The sequence below is a fragment of the Miniopterus natalensis genome, chromosome 5 (genome assembly GCF_054644295.1).
Source record: "Miniopterus natalensis isolate mMinNat1 chromosome 5, mMinNat1.hap1, whole genome shotgun sequence".
In the NCBI taxonomy this organism is placed as follows: Eukaryota; Metazoa; Chordata; class Mammalia; order Chiroptera; family Miniopteridae; genus Miniopterus; species Miniopterus natalensis.
The window spans coordinates 90548348-90561245 of NC_142085.1; the positions used below are offsets into that span (position 1 = coordinate 90548348).

The window sequence follows — 12898 nt, forward strand, 5'->3', positions numbered from 1 at the left end:
CACGTGCCCTCACTAGGGGCCGAGAGAACTGCACAATGTCTTTACTCCAGGGCAATGGACATGTGAACATCAAAAAATACACTGAGCATCCACCAGTGACCAGTGCGCCTTCATCAGTTTCCCCATCACCACAAGGGGAATGTATTGTACAAAACATCCACATACTTATAAAAATCCCAGGCAAGCCCTAGCCAGTTTGGCTCAGTGGTTACAGTGTTGGCCCAAGGCCTGAAAGTTCCCAGGTTCAACTCCAGCCAAGGGCACATACCTCGGTTGCAGGCAAGATCCCCAGTCCCGGTTGGGGCACGTGCTGAAGGCAACCAACCGATGTGCCTCTCTCACATCGATGGTTCTGTCTCTCACCCTCCCTCCTCCCCCCAAAAAGTAAGGAAAAAATATCCTCGGGTGAGAATTGAAAAAAATCCCAGGCAAGTGCAGTAAATACAATTGATTCAGATAAAATTTCCTCAATGATTAAATGAAAAACTGCTCAGTCCAGGCACATATGTGAGTTTCATATTTCTCTTAACGTAAATGGATGACTTGTGACAAACAGTAAACAAGTCAGGCTAACCCAAGTGTGCGCGCCCAGTCTCTAACCAGCCTGTCAGCGCTCGCTCTGGAATCGCTGCAACTGGAGCCCACCTGCTTGGCGAGCTCACTAAGTGTCCAGGTGGGTGCCCAGCTGTACCCGGGGTTGCTGCGTGGCCGTTGGTAGGGGCCGTTTCCCCAAACGCTACAAGGATTTCAGCTGGGTGCCCTGGGAGTCCTTCAGCCCTGTACAGTTTCTCTAGTAGCAGAGTTTGCACGTGTAATTGTTGCTTGGTAACCAGTGATGTGGTCTTCCTGCCCTGACACCGTCTCTTCTGTGAAGAGGTGGCGCATCCCCTCGCTCCAGGATCAGCTGCATGAATTTAGGCCCCGAGTCTTTATCACCGTTTTTCCTCTCTCCACGGGTTCCTGGATCCAGCAGAGTCATATAACGCAGTACATGCACCAGGAATATTTTTCGCATGAGTGAATGAGAAGAGTTATAACCACAAAAGTTCACTGGAAATTATCTTTTTTAATTTTTAAAAATTATTTATTTAAACAAACCAAAGGTCCAGGGACATTCAGTGGCATTCTTGCAGTCTTACAGCTGGTTAGGAGCTGAGCAAATGACACCCGAATTAACAAAACCCTTTGTGACCAGAGACTTACTCCTCCTGGCCGGCCTGGGTGGGAGACGGGGCACCAGCCCCCAGGCTGCCTTCCTGACGAGACGTCTCCCCTGCCCACCACCTTCACCTCCCACTCAGAAATGTGGATGGAGGAGGGAGTCAGCTACAGGGTAGGGTTGGTGTCTTTTTATTTTGCGTCAGGGTCATTTGTTAATCGTGCCTGAGCAGGGGTCGGTTCAGACAGAAAAACAACCGCCTACAGTCTAAGAACTTTCTCGGCCCGTCGGCCCTGCCTGCCCTGCCCGGACACGAAACCTGGGAAACCCGAGCCTCCTGCCCTAGCTTTTCGTGCCTGTTAGCAGATAAGTAAGTGGTTGCTCACTAAGGAGGCTGTGTGTTTTGAAAAGTTTTTATATTCCTAACGACAAACAGTAGGTGAGCGTGGAGGGCAGCTGCCCCTCACCTGCCTGTTTTTTAATCCAATGAGGCCACAAGGTGGCGCAACTTTGCCACAAAATAGTCTCAGCGGGGGAGGGGCCGTGCTGAGCCCAGGCCCGCAGGAGGGAGGAGGGCCAGGGTGTGCGGCTCCAGGTTCCCCCTGAAGTGCCACTTGCTCCCCGGAAGTCCACGCTGCACTCTCTCCCTGCACCCCCGTGGCTGTGTCACTTAGAGACCTCAGCTCACACTGGGAAGAGCAGTTATCCCTGCAGATACACTGACGGCACGGATTTTGTTGACATGTATTTTATTACAAACTCCAAATATGTCATTGTTTACTAAAACTAAACAGACTGACAGATTCCTTCCTTCCCCGGTCTGTGCCGCAGCGACTCCTGCTCCAACTCCCCTCCCAGACTGCACTGAAGTCAAACGCAGTCACGTGTCCTGCCAGCAGGAGCTGCGTGGGTCCACGTGAGACATTTATCTCTGCAGGTGTTCAGGAGGCAGTCATGTTTATACCCCGACTCCAGGGCATTTAACTTGAGAGCTTGCAGAGCCCTGGGCAGTGACGAACCCTTCCCGGGGCCTCCCCTAAGACACTGCACTGTGGTAACGGTAAAAAGCACTTCTAGAGCCACCGATTGATTTCTCATCAGGAATTGTGGACATAAGACTAAGACGCCCTGCTCCCTGTCTGAGAGCCCTTAATGGCAAACAGAATCTCCTCCGACCCACTGAAGCAGGAAAGGGGTTCACGACACACTGCGATGTCCCTCACGGTCATGCAGTGTGGGAGCGAGCTTTGAGATTATGCTGCCAGGACCATGGCCCGCGCCACGCTGGGGGGAAGACTGGGGAGGCTGTCATCACAGCTGCCGCCACCAGAACTGACGCCGTTCTCACGTGAAGGCCTGTGGGCCAGCAGGGTGGACAGAGTGCAGAGAGCCGCTCACTTTCAAAGACAGAGGGAGGCCACCTGCTTCTAGCTGCTGGGGAAGGCGTGGGGACAGCGCTGACAGATAGGAAGTTCGGGAACTTCCTAAATGACCTAAAGGCTATTGAAATCATTATGGGCTATGATTATGACAAATGTGCCCCTTGGGCCCGAAGGAGCCCACAGTCTGCAGAGGAGAGAAGCAGACGTTCAGAACTGCTGGCCTGAGGGCTGAGGCCCGAGCTAACCCAACTTGCTATATCTAAGCTAAGACAGAGAAAACATGGAAAAGTGCCCACATTTTGTAGAGGGCGTGCCTAATTCTCCTTTTCAAATGAAAAGGGAGCTTTTTAATAAAACTTGCCGAGTTATCACTCACATGTGCAACAATTTTCAGACTAGTTTAACATCACAGTGAGCTTGCCCGTTTGGCTGAGACGTCATCTCAGTGATTAGAGAATGTTCGGGCATCTGTCCAGAAGTAACTGCTATGGTGCATTCCTGACCCTCGACTGGCCTGTGTACCCCAACTATGGTCTAAGCAGCACCGTTTAAAAACCCAATAAAGCCCGGCCGGGTGTGGCTCAGCAGTTAAGCGTTGACCTAGGATCCAGGAGACTACAGTTTGATTCCTGGTCAGGCACAGGCCCGGGTTGTGGGCTCGATCCCCAGTAGGGGGCAAGCAGGAGGCGGCCAATCAATGACTCTCTCATCATTGATGTTTCTATCTCTTCCTCTCCCTTCCTCTCTCTGAAATCAATAAAGATATATATATATTTTAAAAAGAGGCAACATATTATAAAACTATTAAAAAATAAAAATAAAAACACGGCATATCCCAGGTAAGGATCAAGCACAGAACACGTTAAGTCTATGAAAAGTCATGAGTCTGCTCTCATGCTCGAAATAGAAAAAGCCAGTTACAGCTGAAATAGCTATTGAATCGATTTCTTTAGAATTGGGTGGAAGGGACAGAATGCACCTCAAGCTGCTTTGCTGGAAGGGCCAGTGTTTGGTGAGAGTGACGGCCTAGTCAGCAGAGGAAGCTGCACTGCACAGCAGGCTGTGCGGTGACCAGAGCTAGAAACCGCCCGCCTCCTTGGAGTGACTAGTTTAGGCGGTGTCAGTCCCAGCAGCATCGCGCCTGCCTCCGAAGGGCCTTTCGGGCACCTGGAGGCAGCGCTGGCTGGTGAGGAAGGAACAGAGATGAGCTGGCATTTCCCCCCACCACTGATGGTGAGCGCCCTGCCGCTGCGCCAGTCTCTGCCCTGAGACCAGCCTTCACAATAACGTGCTCAGGGAGCAGCGAATCCTCGCTGGGCTTTTCCTGTGGTTACTGTTAATTCCTCAGTTAACAGACCACCCTGGGGTCCCGTGGGCTGACCTGGCCCAGATTCACCCCAGCAGCTGCCCAGGGTCCAACGGTGAGGACCAGGTGGCACCTCTGCTCAGGACTCTGTGGTCTGGTGCCCTCACCCTCCTCAAGGCCACTAACCTGCCAGGTGCTCCAGGCCCACGTCACTTGAGCTTTGCTTTTGATGATGCAGTTTTGATGTTGGCTCCTCCTGTAGACCTTAAACAGGAAATTCTGAGATGATCAGGTGACTTCTATGTAGCCTGACGTCATGTTAAGGTGTCGGGACCTCAGGTGTTATGGCTTCTGCCTCCTTCCTCGCGACTGCCTGTAACCACTCTGTACAAACGAGTCTGAGAAAACAACTGAGAAATCTAAAGAGAAAACGTAGAAAAGATGGAGCAACTGAATGCAGCCTGAGGTGCGAACAGCGGAGCTGGGCTCCCACCATGCACAGTGGGAGGACCAGGAAGGAGGGACCAGCCCTAAACCAACCGCAGCCAGAGGGGACCTGGGAAACAAGAGGCCCTTGACTTCTCCAGTTTCCTGCCCTTGGCAGAGCTCACCTCGTACAGCCAGGGGCTCTCTCCAGTGCCAGGACTCCCGCTGGCCCGGCCTGTTCTGGTGGTGCAGGAAGTACTTCACAATCGTCACCTCTGTCCCTGAATTCATTATGACAGAGGAACCAACACCGCACTTCAGTGCCGACATCGGTGTCAGCTTCGTCTCGGACGTCAGTTGCAACTCATCTGGGTCTTCGAACTCTCTGTACTTTATTATTTGAAATGAAAAATATTTTGAGCCTTTGAATACGATTTTTAGAGAAAATGTTGTGATAGTTTAAAAATTTGAGCATGTATTGCTGGGCTTTCAAATAACCCTTGTTTTCACATTTTGTTCTGCAGCAGTTCCTTCAACCCTCTGACGGCCAGTGCATTTACATTGCTAGCTGTGCTCCCCACCAGTAATCCCAGGCCCTCGGAGAATGCACTCAAGGGCCAGGTCTGAGGGAACCGTAAGTGTGCGCTGCTCTCAGACCAGACACTTCCCATGTCTCTAGAAGGCCGAGCTCTGCAAATCCCAGAAGAGAGACCAAGAGGAGCCTGCCCAGGACTCCTGCCACCCCATCAGTAGGTGTCCCCCAGCTTCTTGTCCAGTTCCTCACCCTATAAAATGGAAGCAGCCCCAAGCCCACTTGCCTCCCAGGGCTGAGGAGCTGAAAACAGCACCTGTGAAAATGCTTTGTCAACTGATACCTTGAAGGGGGAGAAAGAAACAGTGACATAAGAGAGACCATTCAGAGGGCGCAGGTGGATGGGGGACTGGCGCTCCTGGTGGGTACAGACCCCACGTCAGCTTTGTCTGGTGCTCTCATCCACCATCTCCAGAGCGGAGAGGCTGCTAGTGTCCCGGGGAAGTGTTATGGCCTGACTAGACTGGCACTGTGAGCCCTTACAAAGTGGCCACACTGCTCTCAGGTCCCTGAGTCACTGTCCAACTCCGGGACCACTCTGGGTAACAGGCTGTGCCCATACCTGGAGGTCCAGTCCTCTACTGGTACCTGGTGACTAGCACAGTGCCTGCTTCTGTGCAATCTGGGGCTGTGATCCCACCGGACACGGCACAGCTCTGATCACCGCTCCGGGAACCTTAGGGAACAGGAAGCAGTGCACCTTCAGGGCCAGTCCGAAGTCCTACTTCCGGGCATCTTCAGGGCAGCATTTGGGTGCATTTTCTAGTGTCGCCCATGAGAAAGAGTAGCTGGGACTATAGGTACCTCCAGAAGCTGCCTCCCGGCCTGCCATTTCCCACCATCTCAATCATTCAAGGAATTCCATGTTATCCTGTAACTGTCTCATACGGATACAGTCCTATGGTTTCTTAAAAACACAAGATATTTTGTCACTCTCATTTGACAAATATTTAAATCATTTATTGCCATTAGGTTACAGCATTTCAGAACACACGCTGCATGGAAACAGATACTTTTTTAGACCCTGGTGATGAGATTTTACCGATGTGGCCAGCTGTCGGTTGTCTCATGGTGATTAAACAAAAGGCAAGAATTCTGAGTACTCAGGTTCTCAGAGTCACAAACTGTTCTCTTCTGCTTTCATTAAGTAAATGGCAATAGGTAGTGTGCACGTGACTGCAGATAAAACGAGCAGGGTTACTGAAATGATTGCCTGTGGCTACTCTTTATGAGAAGTGGGGTACTCAGAACTTGTGCGCCAGCAGGTACAGGGGCTCTCGCTGTCCCTGTGAAAGTCGTCTGGTTGGTTAAACAGCATTCAGCGTGTCTCGATGATGGAGGCTGTGACTCAGCAGCTGGCACAGCCTCCCCTTGGAGCGCCAGGCCCTCCCCTTCCGTTGTTATGACGATGCCTTTTTATTCATCCTGGAAATAAACATCAGGGAAGTCAGTGAGAAGCAGCTTCACTGTGGCCTCAAGGCATGGGGTAGCTTTAAGAAGACACTTTACATAACATCTAGTTCAACCTACAATTCTATACACACACCCTATTTTGTGCTATAGTAATTTGAGTCTGCACTGCCTTGTGTAACTGCCCAGTCACTGTTTCTAATACAACTGCAGTTTTGCTCAGCATCAAGTTTCCCATCCATCTGCACACTCACAGTCTGAAATGCCTCTTAGGAAAAGACTGGGCTTCACTGTCCCCATCCCTCCAAACAAAAAGGAGCCGAGCATCTGCTTACTTGTATTTGATGAGCCGCCCGCCCTGCACGAGCTGGGCAACCTCGTTGGTCGCGTGGCAGGCAAACAGGAGCCAGTTGCGAGGCTGCACCTTGTAGGCAAATCTCATGAACGTCAGGGAGTAACAGCAGAGGGCTGTAAAATACCAAAGCGAAAGGGAAGCGATGATTTCAATTTAGGAGACCTGGTGTGGAAGGGACCACCCAGATCAACAGCTCAACTGCTATAATCAAAAGAAGAACCTCTTCTGTTGAAGCCTTGGATAGAGACACACTACTGCTAAAATGCGCCCGTGAATAGGAAGCTCATCAGGCATCTGATTCCTGTCAGGTGCTGTTGCTCCTTACCTGAACATTTAAGAATGGGGGTGTCGGAGGGAGTGGGCAGACATGAGTTCCAGTCACATTACTGTCCCATCGAACCATTTACAGTTCATCACCTGAAGGAGCTGCTATGTAGTCCCCTCAACAGTTTTCTGGTCAAATATCAGGGTTTCAAGTCAATGTAAGGACATGATTTCCAAACACAGTTCCAGAAGACACATCCTTCAACTGGGTGCAGTCAGCCCGACAGGCAAACAGATCCCAGTTCTTCCCAGACACGTATTTCAGTTGCCTGTTTCTCCTCACCATGGAGAATTGACACCTTTGACACGTCATGTTGTGATGTCCTACCTGGAGCTACTGACCAGAGATGCGTCAGGAGCTGTTATGACTATGCAGGTGAAAGTCCCCCAGGTATTCAACGCTGCACTTACCGAACGTCATGCGCCCACTGATAATCTCTGGAGACTTCTTCATGTCATTGATGGCGGCAATGGGAAGACCCCAGTTGGCCACTGGGCCCCAAAAGTGCTGTGGAAAAAAAGGGAGAGAGAACTCAGGGCAGAGCTGTGAGCAGCTGTGGTTTCCTACTCCCCACAGTGTGAACCGCAGTATAAACTAGTGTGAACTACAGTGTGAACTGTGGGAACACATCTCCGTGTTTACGTCCCTCAGTGGTTTGCCTGTCAATCAGCACTTCTTGCAAGGTGAGCCCAAAGTCAGGAAGGATTTGGCAGTTTGCCATGGTCCTGACCTCCTTTTGGCTCACAGCTAAGTAACCTCTGTTGATTCACAGAACTGCAGAACAAGACTAACTCACGATTGCCGTGACTTAAAACCTATGGTAGCTATTCTCTACAATTTAATGTTTAAATCTGTCATAACTTTTTTTTTTCAAATTTTCAGTAAGATATTTGACATCGCTTAAAGTACAGACCCTAAACTGGATACTTTTTCTGAAGAAAGGGACTTTATTTGATGTGGGAAAATTGTTTTGGCTCATATGAGCTATTTTAAGATCAGACAACCTGGAAATCTACACTCAGAACCCTAGATATTAAGAAATTAAGATTAGAAAATGCTTTTAAAGTAATAGCAACAACTTATATTTTAAAAATGAACCAACAGTTTTTCATTTTGCAACTACACAAACACCCCAGGAAACCAATACTAAGCTGTCTATGTTTAACAGCAGCAACGTCCAACTTAATTTCTGAGGCTGAAATAAGTGCGGTGGCTTTTCCATAAAATTAACATTTGTTTTATCAACGTACAACTTACAAATACTTTAAAATGTGAAAGAAACCACACACTGTTGGTTAACCACTCTTTTTAGGTATCAGAACATTTAAGAGTGCTAACTTCTGCCTGTCAGCATTCGAGATAAACTTAGACTGCAAAATACATGTTTGGAGCTTGCATTTTTAATATTGACCAGTAATTAAAATCACAAAATTCCGTAAGAAGTGGGAAACCAAGGAAAAACAAAAAAACTATATAGAAGCACACTGGGCACGATATAAGAATATCTTGAAATGTTGACTTAACAAGCTTAACTGTAAGCATGAGGCCCAGGCCCTCAACACTGTAAACTGTCAGAGCTCCAACGTGGCCAGCATGGTGAGTACAGAGGGTTTGACATCTGCAGAGTAAACCCTGTGGACCAGACAGGTGGCATAAAGAATCTGAGGTTCTGGGTGGCTCACCAGTCCCCTCGTCTTTGGGCTGGATGTGACCAGAATGAGAAACCCCACTGGAACGCAAACACCTCCTGTCTCTGGATGAGGGGAGCACCTTCCGCAGGCACTGGGCCTCTGCGAGGAGGGTGTGCCTCCCTCACCACCCCCTTCCCTCCTTCTTCCCATCCTTTCCTGGGGTCACTCCATTTTCACGCTTCTTATTCCAGGGCTCTTCCTTTCCTCCTTTTTTGATTAGTCTTTTTCCACTACGGTCTATTTTCACTTTTCCCCATAATCTCTTTCCGCTGCTCTGCCTGCCTGATGGTCTTGAGGTCTACTCCATGTGCATCCTCTCTCACAATGGGGACCAAGTAGAGACCATGCACCACCTGAAAACTCCAGGTGCCCTGGGGGATTTCCATCAAATGCTGGTACTGCAGGTTTTAGTGTGAGAGAGTCAGGGTTGTGTGCAACAGGGAAAAACTGGATGTGCACTGAGACTGAGACCTATGCTTAAAGTGACTTCTTAAAAAGTAGGTAAAAATAACTTCAACAGTATTACTAGGATATCTACCTTAGGAGTTTAATGCACGCTTTCTATGTAGTGCAAGGTTCTCCTTTCCCTTTTTGAAGTACCTTTGGTCTGTACTCTATTACATATTCACTAGCCAATGTCTAGAAAAATGAGGAATGTCATGATTAATATTTGAAAGAAAAAAATGAACATTTTGGATTACATAGGAAAATACTTTTATTCCACTATAATTCTTAACTTGGATAAAAGCACATTCACACACGAGGAGCAACATGGCCTATCTCTTGGTTTGCAGTCTCTGTCTCCAGTTCGTCAGTGGTCGGGCCCTGTGTTTACTGTGGTCAGTAAGGCCCAAGTGGCATGGGTCCCGCAGAGGCCTTCACCCTGGAGTGGACCAGGACAATCACCAGGACACCAGGAGTGCACTTGGCCCATAGGCTCACCGTCATGGTGGCGAGTCAGGCAAAGGCAGCCCGGCCTGCTGTCCATAACTTTGTTAATGTAGAAATCTGCTAAGGCTGAAAATAGGAACGACTTTCTTACCGTGCTATTTTGTGAGACATCACCGAGGTTCAGACAGGGGGACATGAAAAGAAAAAAAAGAGAAGAGAAGATGAGATGCTTTCAAAGGTTTGGTTCCATTGGCTACTCCAACTTCACGCTGCTCGGTCCCGTAGCAGACGCCCAATAGGCATCCCTTTCCCTTACATCAGTCTCGTGATATTCCAGTAACAACTTGGGCCTAATAAAGTCAAACCCTGATTTTATAAAAAGTAAGGTAATCCTTAGAGTGCTCCCATAGAAATACTGTGTAAGTCACCAACAGGAGTTGCATGTGCAACTTTAAATTTCTAAAAGGAAAACAGAAGTTAACTTTATTACGTTCATTTATTCCAACATATCAAAAGTACTTTAATCTGAACACATAGCCAGTGAAAACTTATTAATAAACTATCCTATGTTCTATTTTGTAGCAAGTTTTCGAGGCCCGGTGTGTGTTGATGCTCACGGCACCTCTTGGTCTGGATGAGCCACAGTTCAGGTGCTTGGCTGCCCTCTGTGGCTTGTGGCTCTCAAATTACACATCACAGGCTTAAAGGGACCGTTTCTTTGAAAATGACAAGTTGGAGAGAAGCACCATGCTGCAGAAATCTGTTAACAATAAACTTTCCATTTTCATTTACTAATAGGTTACTGCCAGAATAAAGCCCCTAAAAAGAGCCATGTAATTTTGTTTTGTTTACTACTGAAACCCTGGAACCTAAAATGCCTTCCATTTACAAGGCTTTCAAAAAATATTTGTTGAATGAGTGAACAGTAAAACCTTTTGATGTTAAGCTTCACAACACTTAAAACATATCCAAAATTTTATAGTGAATTACTTTCATTTCTGAAATGGCAATTCTTATTGCCAGAATATGGGTTAATTGTTCCGTTTAGGCAACATCTTAAAGTGTATCTACTAAAAGAGTTATTGAAATACAATGATAAAATCTCTATGGAGACACTCACACCCAAACGACACTTCTGGAGGTTTTGATCCAGAGACTGCAGAGGTTCTAGTTTACAGCACTTAGTTAACAGCATGAAATTACTTGTTGACAGTGCTAAACAGACTTCAAATAGGTCCTATTATGAAATATCAAAAGCAAAAAGCCTAATAAATTATGTCCCAGACTGTCCAAACGGAGCACAGCACTGTCCCAGAGGCAGTGACCTTACCAGGTCAGAGGGCGCAGCCAGTAGGACAGCCGCTAGTCCCTCTCCTTACCACATCTTGGCTCAGGGTCTGAACACAGGCCTTTTATTGAACCATATATTAGCAACAGTGCATTTTTCTTTCCCTACAAAAATATTTTAAAAAATGAAGTGCTTAAAATCTACAATGTCACCTTGAAGATCATTTAGTTTTCAATTCAGGACTCTCTCCTTGAATTGTTCAGATTCTACCCTATTTTACAACAGGTGACTTTAGTACAAATACAAAGGGATACAAAAAACAAAATTCCTACCTTCCTACGCTGCTCGATCCAAAAGTCCTACATAAAAATGATTGGTAGCCATAATGTGAAATCCCACTGTTGCCAAGAATGGCAGGGAAAACAAGTTCCCTTAAAAAACTAACGAGTCAAACCTTAATTCAATTAAAGTAAAAGGGAGGGGAAAGGTACACAAGCATTAATGCTCCCTGAAGTTAATACTGGGATACAGCTTAGGCCATGTACCTACGTATTCTATTGAAAAGCCTGGCTCTCAGAAACCTACCTAGCAGCAAAAATACATATAAATTTAGAAAAGCAGGGCTAGCTCTCTTCCTGGAACATATACCTAACAAACTCGCCCTATGCAGCAGAGCGCCAGGTAGTAACTAGCACACTTGCTGTATGGATATGGTCCCAAAGCTTTATGCTCAGTTATACCAAAGGAGGTTGCCCTGGGCTGCACCTAAGGACTAGAAGGCGCATTGCACAGGAGAGCACAGGATACAAGCTCCGGTGACATTCAGGGGGACCGTCACCAGGGACTAAGGCACGGCCTTGTATTACTGCTTTGCTCAGACTTTCCAACCGGAGAACCCGATGCGCCGCAGGATTAAAAGTAGCAGCAGCCCTGGTTACACTGGCCAAAGCCAGGGGCCTGTAGCTGCGCCCGTGGGGGTCACCCCGGGCCTCTCCCCGGGCAGCCCCCTACCGCTCAACCACTGTGACAACGGAAACGCCACGCAGCCCGACACCTGCCCGGGTTTAAAATCACACACAGAGAACTACCTAAAAATTAGACTCCGAAATAAACGGCTTAAACTGCTTCAAAGTTACTTTAAGCGTCTTGAAATAAAAGCCGGCATCTGAAGGTCACAGGTGAAATAAAATACGGAGGCGCGTCCTCGGGACTCTCGGCCGCGAACGCCCCGGGCTCCGGGGCGGCGACCGCGGGAACAGGGCGGCGAGCCCCGCAGCGCGTCCTCCGGGCGGCCGGCTCCGCTCCCCCGACGCGCCGTCCGCGGGGAGCGCCCAGGGCGAGCTGACCGGCGCGCAGCCCCCGCGCGCGGTTCCCGCCTCCGCCTCGGCGGGCACCTCCCGCAGCGGGCGAAGCTCCAGGGGCCAGGCGCCCCGCGCCTCCCGGGCGTGGCCACGGCACACCTTGGCACACCTGGCACACCTGGCACGCCGGGCACACCTGGCACACCGGGGCACACCGGGCATACCTGACACACCTGGCGGGCAGGTGCTGAGGAGCGGAGCGCCCGCCCCACTGGGCCAGGAAACTGCCCCGTCGCTGCCCGGAGCCCTCCTCCCCGGCCCCGGAGCCCCCTCGCCCCGTCCGGAACCCCCACCCCGCTGTCCGGAACCCCCACCCCGCTGTCCGGAACCCCCACCCCGCTGTCCGGAACCCTCGCCCCGTCCGGAACCCGCCGCCCCGCTGTCCAGAACCCCAGCCCCGCTCCCCCCAGCCCCGCGGTCCCGAGCCCCCGCCCCGCACTACCCCCCGCCCCGCTCCCCCCAGCCCCGCGGCCCCGCGGTCCCGAGCCCCCGTCCCGCTGCCCCCGCCCCGCGGCCCGGAGCCCCTCCCCCGCCCGCCCGCTCGCGCCCCTCAACCCGGCGCGGGCGCGGCCTCCGGGGGCGCTCGGCGCTGGGCCCGCGTTCGTCACCTCATGAGGTAGTCCCGGAAATCCTTGCTCCGGACATAGTCCGCCGCCTTCCGCACCAGCGCTCCCGCCATGGCCGAGCCGGACCGCAGCCGCCCCGGTGCCCT

General features: G+C 50.0%; 1 protein-coding gene across 2 annotated transcripts; it reads right to left on the minus strand.

The window, feature by feature from the left end:
* Positions 1-5800: 5800 nt before the first annotated feature.
* On the minus strand, positions 5801-12898 carry MPC1 (mitochondrial pyruvate carrier 1). 2 transcript variants are annotated; one of them, XM_087817745.1, is made up of 5 exons: positions 12795-12898; positions 10749-10752; positions 7366-7462; positions 6611-6743; positions 5801-6290 (listed from the first exon to the last, which is right to left on the minus strand). In XM_087817745.1, the coding sequence occupies exons 1-5, from the start codon at positions 12863-12865 to the stop codon at positions 6266-6268; spliced, it is 330 nt and encodes a 109-aa protein (XP_087673871.1). In that variant the 5' UTR covers positions 12866-12898; the 3' UTR covers positions 5801-6265. The 2 variants fall into 2 exon arrangements, with proteins under 2 accessions (XP_087673871.1, XP_016062984.1); XM_016207498.2 differs by lacking the exon at positions 12795-12898 and having other exon boundaries at positions 9689-12078.

Coding starts and splice junctions, on each gene's coding strand:
- MPC1 (XM_087817745.1), bottom strand. CDS start 12,865: ATGGCGGGAGCGCTGGTGCGGAAGGCGGCGGACTATGTCCGGAGCAAG. Junction 6,744..7,365: donor CAGTGGGCGCATGACGTTCG/GTAAGTGCAGCG, acceptor GGTATTTTACAG/CCCTCTGCTGTTACTCCCTG. Junction 6,291..6,610: donor GGGCGGCTCATCAAATACAA/GTAAGCAGATGC, acceptor GTTTATTTCCAG/GATGAATAAAAAGGCATCGT.